Source organism: Colossoma macropomum, unplaced genomic scaffold, assembly GCF_904425465.1.
Source record: "Colossoma macropomum unplaced genomic scaffold, Colossoma_macropomum, whole genome shotgun sequence".
Lineage (NCBI taxonomy): Eukaryota > Metazoa > Chordata > Actinopteri > Characiformes > Serrasalmidae > Colossoma > Colossoma macropomum.
The window spans coordinates 6,565,232-6,587,314 of NW_023494805.1; the positions used below are offsets into that span (position 1 = coordinate 6,565,232).

The 22,083-nt window shown below is 42.2% G+C and overlaps 1 protein-coding gene and 1 non-coding gene across 2 annotated transcripts; both read left to right on the forward strand.

Moving 5' to 3' along the window:
* Positions 1 to 1,199: 1,199 nt before the first annotated feature.
* On the forward strand, positions 1,200 to 20,562 carry nom1 (nucleolar protein with MIF4G domain 1). The gene is given in 13 exon segments (XM_036596806.1): positions 1,200 to 2,002; positions 2,004 to 2,456; positions 5,316 to 5,428; positions 6,954 to 7,091; positions 8,761 to 8,818; positions 9,822 to 10,148; positions 10,827 to 10,937; positions 13,296 to 13,466; positions 14,086 to 14,207; positions 17,354 to 17,486; positions 18,143 to 18,274; positions 18,655 to 18,764; positions 19,773 to 20,562. Coding segments are annotated over 13 exon segments (2,643 nt in total). The 5' UTR covers positions 1,200 to 1,405; the 3' UTR covers positions 19,951 to 20,562.
* LOC118826788 lies at positions 4,709 to 4,846 on the forward strand. Its single transcript, XR_005008790.1, has one exon. It is a non-coding gene; the product is annotated as a U4 spliceosomal RNA (small nuclear RNA).
* Positions 20,563 to 22,083: the final 1,521 nt, after the last annotated feature.

Genomic DNA, 22,083 nt, shown 5'->3' on the forward strand with positions numbered 1-22,083 from the left:
GTCTACCATAGAGAGGAGGCCTATGGTTAGTAGTGACCTTCCCCGCCGCCCGGCCTGTGTTAGGTGACCGGTCTGCTGGGGTGAATAAAGAGCGCTTCCCACAGCAGAAATCATGGCCTCTCCTGCGTCTCCTTCTTCACTGAAACGCCACGATATGTTCACCCACGTTTACACACATTCATTCAGTCACCTATTTACAAATTCTTCTCTTAACTTATTAATGCATTCATTCACACACCCATTTCTTCATCTATCCATATCTTTTTATTCATTCATTCATACATCACTCCAACCATCCATCCATCTTTTCATTCATTCATGCATTCATTCATTCATACATCCAGCCCTTCATCCATCTTTTCATTCATTCATTCATTCATACATACATACATCACTCCAACTCTCCAGCCATCTTTTTATTCGTTCGTTCATTCATTCAATCAGCCCTCCAACCCTCCATCCATCTTTTCCTTCGTTCATTCATTCATTCATACATCCCTCCAACCCTCCATTCATCTCATCATCTATTCATTCATAGATCCCTCCAACCCTCAATCTATATTTTTATTCATTCATTCATTCATTCATTCATTCAGATCGCTCCAACCCTCCTTCCGTATTTTCATCCGTTCATTCATATATCCCTCCATCCATCTTTTCATTCATTTCATTTTCATTCATAGATCCCTCCAACCATCTATCCATCTTTTCATTCATTCTCATTCATTCATATAGCTTTCCAACCCTTCATCCATATGTTCACCCTTTCATTCATTCATTTATTCATTCTTATATCCCTCCAACCCTCCGTCCGTCTTTCACTGATGCATTTATTAGTTTATCCAGTCATCTATACACGTTCTTCAATGATTCAACCACTCATCCATTCATGTATCCATTTTTTCGTTGGTTTGTTTCTTTGTTCATTTATTAATCAGTTCTTTTATCCTTTTATAAACTCATTAATTAATAATTACCTGTTCTCATTCTCATATTCATCCATAGATTAATTCACGCATCTATATATTTGACCAATCATCAGTTCTCTTATTCCTTCAGTGATTCAGCCACCCATTCATTTGTTCGTTTGATCGTTCGTTCATTCCTTTATCCACCCATCCGCTCCATTCCGCATGCGTGTTACAGTTCCTGAACAGCAGGGGGCGCTGTGGGAGCTCTCAGCTGTCAGTGAGCGCAGAAGAAGAGTCTGTGGACGCAGATGGCGACCCCCGTGCTCCACGTGATGGTCGTGTTTGGCTCAGAGTTGAAGATGTTTTTCTGATTTTAGGCGCTTTTCTTTAAAACTGCAGACACTGAACCGGTGATCAACAGCTACGCGAAGGCGCTGCGCATGCGCAGATGTTTGTGTAGTATGTAAGAGCAGAGTCAGCACTGAAGAGCAGACATGAAGCCCAAAGCGCGCCTCAGAGCGAAACAGCAGAAAGACAAACTGCACAAGTTCATGATTTCAGTCAACAACTATGTGAAGAGCCAGGCAGGAAGCGAGGACACGGAGCGCTTCGAGCGGATGGGGGGATTCGTGAAGAAGAAAAGTCGTAAAGAGCTGCGCAGAGAGAAGAGGAAGGCGAAGAAAGCCAAGCTGAGGAACCGGGGAAACGCAGGGGACTCGGAGAGGTCCGAGGAGCCCGAGCTCTCCAAGAAGAAGACCCAGAGGTCCGAGGAGCCCGAGCTCTCCAAGAAGAAGACCCAGAGGTCCGAGGAGCCCGAGCTCTCCAAGAAGAAGACGCAGAGGTCCGAGGAGCCCGAGCTCTCCAAGAAGAAGAAGAAAAGTGCTCTGAAAGAAAGAGGAAGTGAACAAAGCAGAGCTCCAGAAAGCAGATCTGAGAGAGCTGCTGAGGAAAAGCCTAAGAGGAAGGTTCATTTTGATGACACGGTGCAGCAGCAGAGCAAGAAGGCCAAGCTGGACATGGCCAGGAGGAGAGCACTGCTGGAGGCCAACGAGGCTGAAGACAAAGAGATCAAGAAGCTGGAGAAGCGGCTCGGGACTCAACAAGAGGAAGAACAAGCGGAGTCTTCCTCAGTCCTTCATAAATGACGGGCTGGATTACATCCTGGGGATCCTGGAGCCTGGAGTGTCTGAGGCGCTGCTGGGGGATGAAGAGGAGAAGAGCGAGCTGGAGAGACTGGAGGAGCTTAGTGACAGTGAGGAGGAGGAGGAGGATGGCTCAGATGAAGAGCGTGCTGGTGCTGAAAGAGATGTGGAAGCTGAGGAAGCGGAGGAAGGAAACGAAGATGTGAACGAAGAAGAAGAGGATGATGATGATGATGATGAGATTGAGGACGAAGAGGAAGAGAAAGATGATGATGGTGATCAGGGGGAGGAGGAGGTAGATGATGAAGAAGAAGAAAAGGAAGATGTTCCAGAAGATGAGAGTGTGAATAGTGATGGAGAGGAAGGAACGTCTGAAGACAAGCCAACTGACAGCAAACAGCCGGCAAGTTCTTCTAAATTTAAAGGGGAATTTCTGTATAATTCAGTGTTTCAGGTGTAAACAGAGTCATTCAGAGTGGTTTGGTGTGAAATGGTTGATTGTAGATACTCAGATGTCTTTACAGTGGTGGTGATGAGAACCAGGGGTCACCATGACTACAACACATATAGTCATTTTATTTACTATCCAAAACCACCAGTGAACCTACACGAGTCTTCTGAGTGTTATATGGATTGTAGGTGATGGTAAAATAGTGGAAAATCTGGAAAATAAGTGTTTAAAATGTAGCTTTTCTTTGGGGACTATTTTGCCTCACAACGCCCTGCGTATATCCCTCCACCATGGAAGATGAATGGATTTTAACAATGTGTTTAAGCCCAAAACCTTCACAGAACTTTCATAAAACAAGGTCTCGGGCATCAGGCAGTCTAAACATAACCATTTAATGTAATAACTGTCTGTGAGGGGGCTTTTAGAGGTGGACGTCTGGTTCCTGTCACCACCACTGTGAACGATTCTGGCTTGGCTGGTTTAATTATTTTGAATTTTTTAAAAATTGGTGGAGTTCCCCTTTAATACAGGGGTCATTATTGGGGCACGGAGGGCAGGAGCTTCAGTCACTGCTCACCTGACTAGTGTTTCAGTAGGAACAGTGAATGATGTGAGCTCTGTGTTTGGGTCTATGTATTTTAATGCATTTCAACCATTTAATTAAGCAAAAAATTTAGAAAAATTGGTGGAATTCCCCTTTTATCTACATCTTGATCAGCGAAAACAGGTGGCAAAGATATAAAATCATACGCAATTTCATGATACATGATAAGGACCATGGTATTTGGTTTTTTCTGAGGCTTGGTAAGCTGAGACATTTTAAAAATGCTATCGAAATCTCTGAATACAGTGGTTTTCTTAAAGGTTCATGTACTGCACACACTAAATCCAGTTAAACAGGACTAATTATGCTCTCTTTTTAATGAGTTCCGCCGTTGGCGCTGATGAAACCCGCTCAAAAAGCATTTTGTGACGTAATGTGATGTAATTCATTTTGATGGTGATAAATATGGTCAAATTGTCCACCTCTAGATCCAGCATTGACCCTCTAGTATTCACAGTTTTGTCTTTGTGTAGGACAGCGTCTCCAGATGTTGCTGGCACTTACTGACACTTTCGCTGTCATGCACAACACCTGTCCTGCTAAAACTCAGCTACTGAAATTCAGAACTTTTACAGTACTCGCTGAATTACTTCCACACCACAGAAGAGTGAAAAACTCAATGGCTAATCGTACTGCGTAAATATAATGATAATAATAATAATAATAATAATAATAATAATAATTTAAGAGGGTATTTGTAGAAGGCCACTATCTGCAGATCTAAGATCACGTGCCGGAACGTAAACAGACAGACACTCTGTGATGTGAGTGGTGCTTTAAGGTCATTTAGAGCCTTAAAACTAGTAGCAGAACTTTAAAAGCTATTCTGAGTGATACAGGCAGGCAGTGCAGCTCTTTTAAAGCCGGACTGATCTGATCTCTCTGTGTTGTTTTTGTTAGGATGCTGATGCTTTTTGTACGAATTGTAAAGGATGTATTGTTTTCTTAGGAGGCCCAGTAAGAAGATCATTACAGTGATCAACTCTGCTGTAACAAACGCATGAACAAGTTTCTCTGCGTCGCTCTGAGAGAGAAAAGGCTGAACTTTAGTGACATTTTTGAAATGATAAAAAGCCACTTTAGTGACTGTTTACATGCAGATAAAACAGAGCTCAGAGTCTAAGATCACACCCAGGTTTATACTGCAGGTTTGGTATATGAAGCTAAAGAACCAAGTTTCTCATAAAGCAGCTTTCTCTGAGTTTCTGTACGAACAATCAGTATTATCTTTTTTTCATGATTTAATTGTAAAATGTTTTGCAACCTCCACTGAGAAATATCTGACACACAGCTGGTCAGTCTGTCTACAGAGTCTTGATCACCAGACGGAATGGAAATGTATAATTGAGTGTCGTCAGCACAGCTATGAAAATGTATACTATGCTTCCTAATGACATCACATAGAGGGAGCATGTACAAAGAGAAAAGCAAAGGCCCCAAAACTGAACCTTGAGGGACTCCACAAGAAATGGCAAATCTTTCTGATGAATGATTTCCAAGTGAAACCATGAACTGCCTATTACTTAAATTTGATTTAAACCATTCTAAACCTGCCCGAGAGGCCAACTCAGCTTTCAAAACCCTGGATTAATTAAGTCTCATCTTTCGCAGTGACACTATTGTAGCCTATGAGGTTTATCCGAGGCGCGATTATTGATAGTTGAAAACTTTACCCAATGCCTCGCCGTGGCGACTTGAAATATAGTCAGCACTGGCAATTTTGGGGCAGTCATGGGCTGGAGGTTAGGGAGTCCTGTGTCTCACTGTACATTTTATATCAAAATTTGAAAAAAATTGAGAAACTTAATGCTAAAAACATGTATTTGCATTTTAACTCATTTTAAGAAATAATAATTATGCGTTTGTGTCCCAATATATGTGGAGCCCGTTTACTGTAACGTTTTCAGAATAGAAAAGAAAAAAAGCCAATAATTCTAAGGAAATCTTCAAGATTTCGAAGAGCATAGTGGAGGAGGAAGTAATTCCACTCAGGGTAAACAGACAATGCTTTTTCTAATAAAGTAGACAACAAATTATTCAAATTACATGATATAAGAATTGTTCATATTCTATAAATGCATTTATTTAAAACGGTGTATTTCCTCTTAGTTTGCTTTAGTCCAGTGTGTACTGTTCATGTTGTTAGTGTTAATTGTGTTGTCAGAGACCATGTTCTATTAATTGTTTCTGGTGTTTCCTTCATTTAGGATACAGACACGGTGGGTAAATACGTCCCGCCTCACCTCCGTGAAGCAGCGGACAGCAAGCGTAAAGCTGAGCTGGAGAGGCTGAAGCGGAACCTGAAAGGTCTAATAAACCGGTACGCCTTAATAAACCTGTGGAAACGTCAACGGCTGCGTTTTCCAGAAGCTTCATAGCTTATTTGATATGTGATGCCCACTGAATCTCATAGTAAGCATTGTGGCGTGTTGTGTAATTGTGATTTACGTTTATCAGGCAGCTGATGTTTTGTCTAATATAGGGTTTCTCCACCACTGGACCCTGAATCTACACCCAGGACTCCGTAGTGGACCGGTCACAACACCTTATGTTAGAAAACTTCAGTGGAAAACAATATTTAATGTAGTTCTAAGTGAAATTGTCAAGTGTTTTCAGAAGGTAACTGATATGAATAGAGAACGTCCTGTGGTGAAAGCAAGGCTTATCATAGCATCATCAGTTTGAGACGCTGTGGCTGCTGCTGTTGATAGAAACCAGAAACTGTTTACAGTTTACAGAGAACAAAAATGATTTTTCTGTGTTCAGTGTTATTAAAAATCTTTGATATCTTGGTTGAATTTAAATGGGAACTGCAATGTTTCACCCAGGGGTCAACAACCCAAACATAAAGAAGAGTTATTTTGTCCTTTCAACAAAAAGTTAACCGTCTTGGGAGCCACAACATTTAATATCCATTTTATTGAAGTAAGGTTTTAACTTCTTGGCTGAAAATGTCTTAACATGTTCTAATGTCCTAGTATAGATATAAAAATATAAACAAAAACGCAGACTTACTTTGCTTTAAGCTTTAGCTCAGCTATAGCCTTTAGCTTTTCTCGCATCTCCAGCAGGAAACTTCTCCAAAAGTAGAACAGTTTCGATTTTTACGAGGCTGAAGTCGCTTCTCATTCGCCAGCTTCTTGTTCGAATTCTCCCGTTCCACCTTAAATGGTGCCTGAGGTGCCAGAATGTAACTGCTGCACCATTTAAGGTGGAACGGGAGAATTCGAACAAGAAGCTGGCGAATGAGAAGCGACTTCAGCCTCGTGGCTTTTTAGTGTTTAGTCTCCAAATGATCAAGGTCCATCTTAAATCTCTCTCTGTTCCGTTTCGTTAGCTAATAGTTAGATGTGATTGTTGTCTGTGTTGCTATGGTGACCAGCAGTCTGTGCTGATCTTCAGGGTTAAAGGGTGAATTAGCAGTTCTACATTAACTCCAGAGTTTAAGACCATTTACTGTTAAAACTGTGTTGAACGATCAGCAGAGCTTTATTTACTGCAGAGGAGGATTATTTTATTTTTACCTACAAATCTAATTCTGCTGTGGAGCCACAACAGGACAGTAAAAGAGCCGCATGTGGCTCCGGAGCTTTTGTGCTGAAGTATTTAGTGTCAGATCTTAAGGCATAAAAAACAAGAAAACTTTATGAACCTTAGAGTTAGGAAATATGGAGAACGCCTAGTTTAAAGCATTGCATACAGTAGCCATCTGTGGGGTCAGTACCTTTGCTGAAGGCCTACACGAAGGTTTTGGCCAGCATAGATCATTCGTTCCTACTTTCTTGAGTCAGATGTTCCTACTTTTTGGTGATCACATGACTCTGAGTGTGGTTTGTGATTGGCAGGCTGAGTGAGCCCAACATGGGGTCCATCTGTGGGCAAATTGAAGAGATGTACATGAGCTGCAGCAGGAAGGACATGAACGACACGCTGACCGAACTTCTGCTGGCCGCCTGCGTCACACCTACTCTGATGCCTGACAGGTAAAGCACTGAACAGGTTGAAGTGATAGTTTGTCTAAAAATCTAATTTGCATCGTTTACCTTGAATGTGGTCGATTAAACACGTTTGGCGTCTGAATTTTGCTTCTTTAGTTTTGCGTTTGAGCCCTAAGAGGCTGATATAGCTAACAAGTGATAGAAGCTTCTAGGCCTCCAGTTAGCGTCATGTTTTGTATTGAAATTGTAGTTTTAAGGAGTGCAGTTTTCAAATCGCACAAGCTGCAGTTTGTATGTTATCCTGTATCAGTGGTCTCCGTATCTGGTCCTTGACCTGAGTTTAGTTCCTGTATCCAATAAGCTTCCCCTCTTACTGAACTCTAATACATCTGATCAGACAATCACGGACTTCGGAAGTGGTTGACTAGCTGGTGGTTGGAACCGGGCTCTGCAGGAAGGCAGCTCTCCAGGACTGGGGCTGGAGACCACTGTCCTATATTATCCACAGCATTGACTGAGCTTACATGCACTCAATAATCCGATAACTGCAGAAAATCAGATTTTGTCAGTAATCCGATCAACGCATTTACATGTACTTGGGTAATCAGATAAAGGGGAAACTCTGGGTCTACGTGAATCAGACAGTTATCAGACTTCGGCTTCGAAACCAGCCAATAAAGTCACAGAAAAAGACGTAACAAACGTAATGTAAAAATCAAACTTAATGCTGCAGCTTTTTTTTTTAAATCATCGCACCACTTTACCTGGAAATATGAACATGCATCATCTAGAAGATGACAAATATTTGAATCCTTCATGTCGTCAAACATGTAGTTGGTTTTAGCCTCACTTCAAAAGTGTTTTACTGTGTCTCAGCTCGCTTATTTCCGGTACCTCCGTTTATTTCCGGTACCGCCGCTGACTGAGAACTCTGAAAGAAATCAGAGTAAGAGTTTACAGCACTGAGAAATCTGATTACTGAGCTAAAATCCAGGCTCTGTTTATCGGATTTCTTCATCAGACCTTACTCCAGTCTAAGAAATCGTAGCATGCTGTTTACATGACCATTTGAATAATCAGATAACTGCAGAAATCTGATTATGATCAGATTATTGTGTGCATGTAAGCTCACTCACTGTCTTACATTTTAAGTTTAATCTAATAACACAGAGCTTGTGAACTGCTTGTAAATGATTCAGACCAATCAGAAGCCACACAACCACAGCTAACTGCCCAGCGTTCAAACCCAAAGCCAGAAAAAGTGGATATTCTGGTCTCCCTGGTTAAAATAACAGGCCTGGAGCTTAATTATTAGAACATAATCACAGTTTTAATCACAATATTGGTCAGATTACTTGCAATTGGATATTTTTCCCAAACTGTTCATCACACACTTACTTGTCAAGTTGTTAAGTAATCATTCTGGTGCACATTTATAGCAGTGGTCAGTGGACAGAGGTGTGTTGCGTTGCTAAAAAAGAAGTCACAGCCATCTTGAAGCCTTAATAAAATTTTTAATGCACAATAATTTATTTCAGAAATGTTACATCTGTTCTAATTCTAGAAAGTTTCCTACTATCTAGTTATTGTGTTATAACACAACAGCGTCCAGGTTGTAGGGCTGTTTTTGTCCTCCGTTGGTGATGCTTTACTGTCCTGTATTTGAATAAAGTGAGTGTTTGTCAGTATTAATAATGCTCCTTTTCTTCGTCAGGCTGCTGATGGAGCACGTCCTGTTACTGAGCGTCCTGCATCACACAGTCGGTCTGGAGGTACTTCATCCACATCACCCCCTACATCACCTACAGTCACACACGTCTGCACTGAGGACGTGGCTTAAGCAGCTGAACCGACTACTGAAGGCTGTAGCTGGTTTCGGTGTAGTTTGGCACTTCCTGTCAGACGTTTGGAGATTCTTTACCTTTTTAATTTTCAGAGAGTTTGACTTTCATAGCTGTTCCTGCTCACATACAGCAAAACACACTGATGAGAGCTTCAGAGTCATCAGCGCATTCAGAACACGTTTTAGGATAAAACAGAGGCGAACGCCGCCGAACACACACAGACAGGACGCCACTCTTCTTACTGTAATGCTGTCACCCTCCCCCTCTCTCCCTCCCTCCCTCTCTCTCCCTCCCTCTCTCCCTCCCCTCTCTCCCTCCCTCCCTCTCTCCCTCTCCCCCTTTCCCCCCTCCCTCCCTCCCTCACGCACCCTCTTCCTCTCTCCCTCCCTACCTCTCTCCCTCTATCCCCCTCCCTCTCTCTCTCCCTCTCCGTCTCTCCCTCCCTCTCCCCCCTCTTTCTCCCTCTCTCTCTCTCTCTTGCTCTCTCTCTTGCTCTCTCTCTGTCTCTCTCTCTCTCTCGCTCTCTCTGTGTGTCTGTCTCTCTCTCTCGCTCTGTGTCTCTCTCTTGCTTTCTCTGTCTCTTTTTGTCTTGCTCTTTCTCTCTCTTGCTCTCTCTCTTTTTGTCTTGTGCTTTCTCTCTCTCTCTCTCTCTCTCTCTGTCTCTCTCTTACTCTGTCTCTTTTTATCTTGTGCTCTCTCTCTCTCTCTCTGTCTGTCTTTGTCTTGCTCTCTCTCTCTCTCTCTCTCTCTCTGTCTCTCTCTCTCTGTCTCTCTCTTGCTCTGTCTCTTTTTGTCTTGTGCTCTCTCTCTCTCCCTCTGTCTGTCTTTGTCTTGCTGTCTCTCTCTCTCTCTCTCTCTCTCTCTGTCTTTGTCTTGCTCTCTCTCCCTCTCTCTCTCCCTCTCTCTCTCCCCCTCTCTCCCCCTCTCTCAGGTTGGAGCTCATTTCCTGGAGACGGTTGTGCGGCGTTTTGATGACTCGTACCTCCGGAGCTCTGAGGCGGGTAAAGAGAGTGAGAACCTGGCTCTGATGGTCGCTCATCTCTACAACTTCCACGTGGTTCACGCGCTCCTGCTGTTCGACCTGCTGAAGCGGCTGGTCTCCTCCTTCACGGCGCGCGACGTGGAGCTGGTGCTGCTGCTGCTGAAGAACGTGGGCTTCGCTCTGAGGAAGGACGACCCTCTGGCCCTGAAGGACCTGATCACCGAGGCCCAGCGCAAGGCCAGCACTGAGGGACAGCGCCTCAGTGACCAGACCAGGGTACGGACGAGTGGAGCGTCCTGCTGCTCTGTTATCTGAAACTTTTTGAGTCAGAGAGTTTTTCCTCACCACTCAGCTTGCTCAGTTGCAGTGGCAGTCGTGAGATACACTATACAAACATTAAATTAATTTATTTAAATTTATTTAAATTAATTAATAACTCACAGCTGGAGGGTTTGATTAGATTTAGAACTGTTAGACGGTATCCAAGTATATCGGTAGGGTTGGAGGTTAGGATCGGTTTTAGGGCCAGGGTGAGGGTTAGGATTAGGTTTTGGGTTGAAGTTAAGGTTAGGATTAGGGCCAAGGTTAGGGTTAGGTTTATGGTTGAGGTTAAGGTTAGGGTTGGGATTAGGGCCAGGGTGAGGGTTAGGATTAGGTTTACGGTTGAGGTTAAGGTTAGGATTGGTTTTAGGGCCAGGGTGAGGGTTAGAATTAGGTTTTGGGTTGAGGTTACGTTTAGGGTTGGGATTAGGGCCAGGGTGAGGATTAGGATTAGGGCCAGAATAAGGGTTAGGATTAAGTTAAATAAAGATATTTACTTCAGTGTATTCAGATGCTTCACTACTGCTACTTCACTGATATGTTGTTGATGTGTTGCTGATAATCTGTTAAGAGTTTATTGATCATCTATGAAGGACCACTCCAAATAAAGCGTTACTGTGTTTCCTCTCTCAGGTGCGGTTCATGTTGGAGACCATGTTGGCACTGAAGAACAATGACATGCGGAAGATTCCCGGTTACGACCCTGAACCTGTGGAGAGACTCAGGAAGCTGCAGCGAACTCTGGTAAAACCATCTGACCACTAGGGGGCATGGCACACTGGTTCTCCAGTAATCTTTTTCTCTCAGTAAACCAGTGGTAGACCCACGCTACGAACGCTATAGAGATGGCAAGCTTTCTTTTCCGATGCGGATGTTGAAACCTCGACTATCGTCAGATAACGATCAGATTTTACTTCTCTAAAAACGGCTAAGATTTAAAATGAGCTATTTTTAATTGACACACTTAAGGCCGGGACTACACTACACAACTTTTTGCCCGATTTTAATCCTGATTTGCCCCTTGCGGCAGTCACACAACACAGGACAGTAATAATACAGGCATATGTACAACTAGAAATATACAAAAATATGCCGTAAGATCTATCCTGAGATAAAAAAGCAGTGCAATAATGAATGTACAAGGAGGTGCAGGTAACAGCATATAATGACAATACTGAATAAATATGTGCAGATATTGGTAGTGAAATAAAGTGTCTAGGTGTGGAGTGTCCAGATGTGTAAGATGTGCGATAAGTAGTGTCCAGATGTGCGATAAAACAGAGAGCATCACATAAAACATAAAACAGTTTAGCCCTCCGTTTGGACTCTGAAGTGATCGGTGGCCCTCAGATATTATCAAATATGTTTCATATTTATGACTCAAAACATTCACGAGTCCTGCAGTGTGAGAAGGTCAGAGATTTACTCAGAGAGTGACATCAAACAGCAGCCAGTCAGAGAGCTAGAAGAGCGGAGAAACAGGCAGAGAGATGCACAGCAGACCGGAGACAGAGGAGCTGTGTGTAAAAGGCCGATAAGAGCCGCCATCATGTTTATAATGTTGATCCAGTCATCAGGTCACTCTCTCTACAATTTCAGCTCAGCTGCCAGTTTGTAGTGAAATATTTCTCCAGCTCTCACTGTGATATTAGTGTTTCTCACCACATATTAATCCCCAGTTTGCGCTTTCTGACTGGTGTCACCAGTACTCTCTAACCACCTCCACTTTTCCTGTTTTACATGATTTATTACTGTTATTGTCTGATTTTCATTACTTTATTTTTTATTTATTTGTTTATTGATTATTATTAATATTATTATTCTTATTTTAATTGATTATATTATTATTTTATTAATTTAATTAATTTTTTTATTCTATTTATTTATTTTGTATAATTTATTTTGATTCATTTTTAGTTTACTTTTTGATCTTATTCTCCTTTCATTTTATATTGATTTGATTTCCTTAACTTTCACATTTTAGCTACATTTTAATCTTTGTTTTATATTTTCTACTGTATTTTTATGTATGTTTATTATTAATGTTTAATTTTTTTATACGTACCTGACTTGAGTCATTTTTATTAAGTTTACTGTTATTATTTGATATGTTCTTAACATTATCAATCCCCTTTCCTGTATCAACTCAGCAACATTGTAAATGATGGTCACCCTCAGAATTCCCCGAGGGGAAATAAAGGTTGATTATTTGATTGATAAAAGCACAAACAGGTCCAGTGAGTTTAGCTTTGTTTGTTGTGTGATCTGAGGAGATCTGGGAGTTTGAGTTCTTATTCGGAGCCCAAACTCGTTAAGTGTGTTATACTGTCTCTTTGCCCTGTCGTCTAGTCTGAGCGCCCTGACGACAAAAAGACCAGAAATTCTCTGACAAGCTGACGTTAAGTTTGTGATGCTCTCTGTTTTAGAAATCTGTTAAGACTTTAAAAGTCGTGTAGTGAACGCCCGGCCTCAGAGCTGATCTGACAGTCGGCTATCATCCTGAAATCACTCTGTTAACCCCACAGGAAGAACTACAGAGCTAACAGCACCACATCACACAGTGTGAGTGAGCGCCGATACAGGATTGAATCACATTCTTTTTTCCCCCTCCTCAATCCCATCCTGCATTTTTATAAACATGAGCCTGATGTATTTGTAATATTGTGTGCAGTATCCCATCGTCCGGTCAGGTTAATGTAGTTCACTGTAGAAAAATCCATTTTATTCACGACATACGATATAAAATGACCATTGATAGTAAATAGAGGTGGAGCTGTTTTCTTTGGGGACTATTTTGCTTTACAACACATTGCGTTTACCTCTCCACCGTAAATGCATTGAAACGACAGGTTCGGTTTAGGCCACCACTTTATCTCAGACATCAGGCAGTGAATTCATAACCATTTCATGTAATAACTTTCTGGGCGAGCTTTTAGAGGTGGACGCCTGGTTCCTATCACCACCACTGTGTATAATTTAACACCAAACCACCCTGAGTGACTTTTGTAAACGTCTCAATTATATCATTATGCAGAATTTTTTCAAAAACAGTCGAATCCCCATTTGACAGTAACTGTGTGTTGTGCTTGCTGTGTTCTGAAGGTCCACCACCGAGCGAGTGGGACTGATTTGAAGCTCAGAGTGTCTCTGGAGAATCTTCTGGAAGCCGAACGGGTCGGTCGCTGGTGGATCGTGGGCTCGTCCTGGAGTGGGGCGCCTATGATCGGTGACCAAGGCAACAAGACGACCCCACAGCCCGCCAAAGGGGAACAGGTGAGGGAGGTGTTGATGACAAAATAAATATGCTGTTGGTAACCAGACAAAAACGCTAATAGAAGACAGTTTGAAGAGTAAAACACCCACATTGGTGATTAAAGTGTCGCCTTAAATTAATAATAGTAGTAATAAGAATACGAGGTTAAAGCAGGGGTGACCAAACCTGGTCCTGGAGAACTACAACCCTGGACATCGCAGATCCAACACACCCTGGCTCTCCTGGCTCTATTATTCAGAAGCCCCTGAAGGCCTTCATTACCTGGATCAGGTGTGATAGGAGCTAAACTCTGCAGGGTGCTAGATCTCCTGGGCCAGGATTGGGCACTAGTTGTATTATCTTATATACAAGTTTTATTAATCTAATGTCGTTCAATGCGTCTCATTGCTCTATTCACAAGTGTTTCGGATTTAAAAAAAAGCTATGCTTGCTTGAAATTTGCATGATTTCTTTGCAGAAATACAGTTTACCAATGAAACACCATAACTGTCTCTGGCCTGACTCCCAAAAGAATCACTGTTAGATTCATTTAGATTAAACAAGAATGTTCTCTAATAAATTCTACTAAATTCTCCAGTGATGTAACACAGTGATCTTTCTGAATTTAAATCCTCTCAGTTCAGTGCCAAAGTTCTGGAACTGGCACGTAAGCAGCGGATGAACACTGACATCAGGAGGAACATCTTCTGTGTGATCATGACCAGCGAGGACTATCTGGATGCCTTCGAGAAGCTTCTGAGGTTCGTGGGTTTGCTCTGCCTGCTGGTTTTGTTTGACTGGGAGATTCACTGACATGGAAATTTCAGCTAGATTAATATTTTCTGTTGTATTTGTCATTTTCTGTCTCAGACACTCAGAAGCACACAGACATACACAGACTGTCTGATGTAAACTGCACGCTGACCACAGCTCCCTGAATCTCACCTCTCACTGAAAATGTAAACTGGCTCTGGTTCTCTGTGCTTCCAGGCCAAAATACTGTGGAGATTAGCGTTTACCCTCATCTAGCGCTCTGAATTTAGTGCGTAAAGGCCTTGCTGATTAGCTGATGAGCTGAATCAGGTGTGTTTGATGAGGTAGCGTGTTATAGTCTGCAGTGTTTTATCAGTCTGTGTGAAAAAATCATTGTTTATCAAGCTAAATTCCAGTAGCAGACAGCTGCATCTCTATAGGTAGCCCATCTCTATAGGTAACCCATCTGTATAGGTAACCCGTCTCTATTGGTAGCCCATCTCTATAGGTAACCCATCTGTATAGGTAGCCCGTCTCTGTAGGTAACCCGTCTGTATAGGTAGCCCGTCTATATATAGGTAGCCCGTCTATATATAGGTAGCCCATCTCTATAGGTAACCCATCTCTATTGGTAGCCCATCTCTATAGGTAACCCATCTCTATAGGTAACCCATCTGTATAGGCAGCGCATCTCTATAGGTAACCCAGCTGTATAGGTAACCCATCTGTATAGGTAGCCCGTCTCTATAGGTAACCCGTCTGTATAGGTAGCCCGTCTATATATAGGTAGCCCATCTCTATAGGTAGCCCATCTCTATTGGTAGCCCATCTCTATAGGTAACCCATCTCTATAGGTAACCCATCTGTATAGGCAGCGCATCTCTATAGGTAACCCAGCTGTATAGGTAACCCATCTGTATAGGTAGCCCATCTGTATAGGTAACCCATCTCTATAGGTAGCCCATCTGTATAGGTAACCCATCTGTATAGGTAGCCCGTCTCTATAGGTAGCACGTCTATATAGGTAGCCCATCTCTATAGGTAGCCCATCACTATAGGTAGCCCATCTCTATTGGTAGCCCATCTCTATAGGTAACCCATCTCTATAGGTAACCCATCTGTATAGGTAACCCATCTCTATAGGTAGCCCATCTCTATAGGTAACCCATCTGTATAGGTAGCCCATCTCTATAGGTAACCCATCTGTATAGGTAGCCCATCTGTATAGGTAACCCATCTGTATAGGTAGCCCATCTCTATAGGTAGCCCATCTCTATAGGTAACCCATCTGTATAGGTAGCCCATCTCTATAGGTAACCCATCTCTATAGGTAGCCCATCTCTATAGGTAGCCCATCTCTATAGGTAGCCCATCTCTATAGGTAGTCCATCTCTATAGGTAACCCATCTGTATAGGAAACCCATCTCTATAGGTAACCCATCTCTATAGGTAATCCATCTCTATAGGTAACCCATCTGTATAGGTAGCCCATCTCTATAGGTAACCTATCTCTATAGGTTGCCCATCTCTATAGGTAGCCCATCATACTGTTATCCTAAACCATATTTGAACCTGTAGGTAGTCAGTTTGCAGGCTTTGCCAGTGGGTACTGTGGTTTATTTAACACTGGTAGATTTTTATTTGTAGGCATGTCACACTAAACGGTCTGTAATTAGATGTTGTTCCCTTTTCTGTTGTGGTTCTCAAAACCGCCCTAGCCTGGCTGATGTGCCTGTATCTCAGTACAGTCTTCTGCTGCTTACAGTGGGGTTGGTTTCACTTTGTGTAGTATTTTCAGGCTATTAAACTGCACTGTTCTTTGTGTTTAACAGAAAAACTGATTTCTGCTCTCTCCTCCAATCAGTTCATTGAAGTTTTTACCACCGCTGTGTTTCAGGCTGCTGCCCACAGCGCCTACTAGTGGATTTATTAGTCATATAGTCTATGCAACCCTGAAAGTTAATACAGCAGCTGCTGATGCAGACCGGTCACGCTGCTCTCTCTCTGTTTCTGGCTGAACAAATGAGAACTGAATTTTGCTAGATGGCAGCCAATCAGATGAAATGTGGCTCAGTAAGTGAGTGTCCTATGTTGTAGTTATGACTTCTTTTTTTTTTTTTGGAGCTGGAATGGGAGGATTGTTTTTCTTTAAATGGGTAATAATAAAAAATAAACCACAAAAAAAGAAACCATAGATACGCAGCTATTACTCACTCTTACGATCATGACTACTTTCGGTGTGCAGGCATGTAGTTGATGGTAAAGACAGAACATCACTGACTCTTCCGCAGACAGAATACATGATTTTAGTGATTTGTAAGTGTAGCACTACCCCCGGGCTCAAGGAGGACGCTGGAGGCAGGAGAAACATTTGCAGCAGCCGTAGTTTATTCACGCATCAAATAAACACAAAGCAAAGAAAACCAAATAACCAAAGCTATGCTGGCCACTTTTCAGTGGCTTAAGCTAGACTTTTCAGCTCCGTCCTCAGTCTTTTGTTGTTGCTGCTGCTCGTCCCTCTCTCGCTCTGTTCCCTCTCAGCTCTTTTTAAAAGGCGCTCACGCTGCCAGCCTGATCAGCACCCACTCGCGGCTCTCTCCCCGCCGTCCTCGCCGGAGTTCGTCGCCTCTTGGTGTTTGGGCCCCGCCTTCCGGCAGGCTCTCACAGCCACCATCGGGGCCCGGGGGGCGGGTGCACGCCACATTAAGCTTTTTAACTCCTGTAATGCACAGGCTGAAGCAGTATTTAAGGTAGTTATAGATGTCTGTGTATGTTATTATGGGCAATAATGCATAACCAGGACTCAAAGGTAACGTCTTGGTTTTGTACAGATCAACATCTCCAATCAAACTGATTTTCTCTTATCTTGATTCGGAAGCCTTAGCCAGCATTCACTGCTCACACAGGACGCTTCTTCTGGGTTTTGCGAATACTTTGTGTCCTCGATGCTCAGGAAAGCATATTGTGGTGTAATTTGTGATACTGGCCGGCCCTGGTCCAACGGGTCTGATAGCTTTTGTCTTTGTAAAAGCACACTACAGGTTTATGTTCAAACATGAAAATTCAGTCGTTCTTTTTTCTCTTCTTTCCTCCACCTCTGCTCTGCTCTGCTCTCCTCTCCTCTGCTCTGCTCTGCTCCGCTCCGCTCCTCCAGGCTGGGGCTGAAAGGTCAGCAGGAGCGCGATATTGTCCACGTGCTGCTGGACTGCTGTCTGCAGGAGAAGAACTTCAACGGCTTCTATGCAGTTTTAGCTGAGAAGTTCTGCGCACACGACCGGCGCTTCCAGGTAACGCAGGAGCAGCTTCCACCACTGGTGTTCTACATACTTAAAAATCATGGTTCTTCAAGTGTTCTTTAGTAAAGATAATAGTTCTACATAGAACCATGAGCACTCAAAGAACCCTTTGCATGATTAAAGCATCCTTTGCATTGTGAACTGGTTCTTCAGATTGATGGAGAATGTGCTGTATGTGGTTCTTACAGGCTTACCATTATAACAATAGAAAAGTTTTTTTGGTGCTAAAAAGAACCCTTTTCAAAACGGCTCTATATAGAACCATATACAGCTCATTCAGTATCAGGCCTGTAAAAAGAAAAGAACCTTTTTTGGTGCTATGTAGAACCCTTTTCAAAAAAGCTGAGAAATCTGATTACTGAGCTAAAATCCAGCTCTCTTTGTCAGATTTCTTAATCAGATTTCTAGATCAGACCATTTGAATAATCGCATAACTGCAGAAATCTGATAATGATCGGATTATTGAGTGCATACATACGTTGTTAAAAGTCTCACAACGTTAAAAAGAAAGTTCATTCACCAAAAAAGAACACGCAAGAAAAATATATTTCGAATTTCAGTATGAATTATATTTACTACATTAATGCAAAATTCGGCTCATGATTGAACCCAGGCTGCTGATCTGTGTTACCCCTTCACTCCTCTAGATGACAGTCCAGTTCTGTCTGTGGGACAAGTTTAAAGAACTGGCGTCCCTGTCCAGCAGCTCCTTCAGTAACCTGGTTCAGATGGTGACCCACCTCTTACGCAAGAACTCCCTCTCACTCTCCATCCTGAAGGTAGGCCTTTATTACCCGGGATGTGGGAGTCAGGTTTGGCGGCTGAGGCTCATTGATTGCACCTCATTTAGGTTGTTTTTCCTATTTTTTCTTTGTTGATATATATATATTTTTTCATTTAATTTCATAATAAGCCTTAATGAGGAATAACAAACAGCTCCAGATGGACTTAAGCAGAATTTAAACAATGTTAAAGCAGCTCTTTCGTATTCCAGTCTGGTTATTTATTTATTTATTTAGCATCATTCTGTTGTGGTACTGAAAGCAGGTCTGCTGGGTTGCAGCAATTCCTAGTTGTGCCTTTAATTTAAGAAAAGTTCAGTGCATAACAGATGAAAGTAAATGAGAAGAGGTTACATGACTGTGTCTGTGTGTCCCAGGCTATAGAGTTTGGAGAGCTCGATAAGCCGAAGGTGAAGTTTCTGAAGCAGATCCTCTCCAAACTCTTACAGCAGACCGAGCCTGAGGACCTGGTGCAGATATTTGGCAGGTGAGTTCTGCAGACTACTCAAACGGAAGACCCAAATATTCATCTATGAACAGAGTTGGGTGCTTTCAGGTAGATGACAAGCGGCAAAAACAAATGCATCGCTTTACGCTGGTAGTATATATACACATACACACTATAGAGCAGGATGCTCTGGAGCAGCTGCACATGAGCCTAAGGTCACCATGTCCAGTGCCAAGTCTAGGCTAGAGGGCTATGAAGCCCCCCAGCGCTGAGCTGTGGAGCAGTGGAACTGTGTTCTCTAGTGATGGAGTGATGGAGCACCAACCAATACCTTTGGGATGAGTTTGTGATCCAGAACTGACCATCCAGCATTGATCTCTTTAGTGCTCCTGTTGCTGATTGCTATCAAACCCTCACAGCATTGTTCCAACATGTAGTGTAAAGCCTCCCCTGAAGAGTAGTGGCAGTTCCTACAGCAGAGGGGGACAGAGTCGTTTTTAATACTCTTGATTTTGGAAGAAACATTGGATGAGCAGGTGTCCACAAACTTTTGGCCATATTGTGTGTGTGTGTGTGTGTGTGTGTGTGTGTTTGTTTGTGTGTGTGTTTGTTTGTGTGTGTGTGTGTTTGTTTGTGTGTGTGTTTGTTTGTGTGTGTATATCTGCTGTCGGAATAAAAAAACCTTGTATCTCCAAAATGATAACTTTACTGGAGAAGGAAAAAACATACTTGTATGTATGTATGTATATATATATATATATATATATATATATATATATATATATATATATATACACATACAAGACACAGAAATGCTGTATTATGACTGATATCACTTTTATTAGAGGAATAGAAATGTGTTTCCTATTATAAATCAGCTTCTGTTCTTTTCAAAAACTATCCTGAATTGTTACAAATGAATATTCTGCAGTTTGGGGCAGAGTTGGCTGTTCTTGCTTGCGATTCAGGCCTGTTCTAGAAGTGTTCTTGTAGAAACAGGCGTCCTCAGTGTGTGAGTGAGTCCCTCTCTTTATGTTCCTTAATCAGGATTTCAGGGATTCCAAAGCTGGAGATGCTGCGGGAAGGCCTGAAGCTCTTCATCCGACACTTCCTCCTTCGGAGCGCCCAGACACAAGGGCCAGCTGAGCAGACCACGCTGCTGACCGAGAGGGCGGAGATCGCCACCAAGGCCATGGAGGCCCGAGACGCCAAGCTCAAACTGTAGAGCACACGCAACACACACTGATGTGAGTGCGGCAGTGACTGTGATTGTCTCTTGAACTGCACTGAGTTGAGCTGGAAAAGCCGTCCAGCAGATGGCGCTCTGTCTCTGAGCCAGTGAGCCTCGTGGACTTTCAGACATCCTGAACGAGAGGAAGTTTCTGAGCAGCATGTTTGAAAGCTGCAGTTTTCTGGGAGCCTTTTCTGCTCAGTAGTTTTCTTCCTTGCTTATGTTGTCATTGAGCCTGGTTACTGGCTCAGACTTGCTTGAAAAAGATGGTTCTCCAGGGGTTCTTTAGTGCAGGCAGTGGTTCTGTTCAGGACCATGGGTTCTATATAGAACCATGTCATTCTTAAGTGGTTCTTTGCATGGTGAAATGGTTCTTTAGACTGATGGAGAATGAGTTGTAAATGGTTCTGTATAGCACCAAAAATGGTTCTCTACAGCACCAAAAATGTTCTGCAACTGTAACCTTGTAACAGTAGAAAAACCCTTTTTGGTGCTTTACAAAACCTATATATTTGGTACTATATGGAACCATTTGAAAATGGTTCTATATATCACCAAAAAGGGCTCTGTTGATGCAAGCTTGACATTGTAACAATAGAAAAAACATTTTTGGTGCTATATAGAACCATTTCATGCTTAAATGGTTCTTTGCATGGGGAAATGGTTCTTCAGATTGATGGAGAATGTGTAAATGGTTCCATACAGCACCAAACATGGTTCTTCTACTGTTACAATATCAAGTTTGCAACAACAACTGAACCTTTTTTTGGTGATATATAGGACCATTTTCAGAAAGGTTCTATTTAACACCAAAAAGGGTTTTTCTATTGTTACAAGCTTACAGTAGCAGAACCCTTTTCGAAAATGGTTCTAAAACTAAATATGACACATTCTCCTTCAATCTGAAGAACCATTTCACCATGCAACCATTTAAAGGGCCCATATCACGCAAAAATGACGTTTTCCTGATTTTGGTCAAAGATTTTGATGTAATATGAAAAGAGTGTTTCGAAACACAGTATTGACGTTTTTTGAAACTAAGCTGCCTTTTCAGTTTATTGTCTTTGTGATGTAATAAAAACCAACACACACACACACATATATGTATATATCTTCTTTGGTACTATATAGAACCCTTTTTGCTGAGAGTGTACAGTAACGAAATACAACCCCTTAATTATAAAGAGTGAAGAGGTTAGAAAAGGATTATGTACAAATTAATTATGAATGGTTTTGGTACATAAACGACTCAGATATACGGAGCCCTGCTGGTGACATGCCTGGCCACGACTTAGTAAGGCGTGGGAACAAGATTCTACTGCTCCTAATAATCCATTAGGATCTCATTCCCACACCTTACCAATACATGGCAACGACAAAGTGAGGTGTGGGGATGAGATGATTGTCAGGGCCACAATTTAGTAAGGCATGGGAACGAGATCCTAATGCATGGCCACAATTAAGTAAGGCTTGGGAACGAGATCCTAATGCGTGGCCATGACTTAGTAAGGCGTGATCTCGTTCCCATGCCTTACTAAATCATGGCCACGACTTAATAATCTTGTTCCTACGCCTTACTAAGTCGTGGCCACTCATTATATTTATTTATGTTGTCACCAGCAGGGCTCCATAGAAATATCCTAAATGGACCTCAGTAAAAAAATAAATGAAGTAAATAATAATACAAGAAAACTGTGGGATATGGGCTCTTTATATCTGAGGGTACAGTGTTGACCCTGACTTTCCTATTCTCTAAGAAAATCACAGCATTTTGAACATATTTTTATTATAATATTGTATGAACATTATAATATTTTTCTGATACTCAGACTACAAATCTTAGCTGTATTTATTATAAGGGGAAAAAAAACCTGATGTGGGTTTTATATGTTGTTCATAGAATGGCAGAATGGGCTGTAATTCAGTTCCTCTCAACTGGAGGAAGTTTGTAGATTTATTAGAAGCTTCAAAACATTTTTAATAAACCATTGAACTGATGTTTTCTAACACTGACCGTGTGGCCTGCAGTACTTCATTATTTATCAGAGGGGCCTATCCTGATAGGAGGGACTGAACTGCTTAGTGCTGCATTGCTCAGTTTTGCTTGCAGTGCATATCACAGCATGG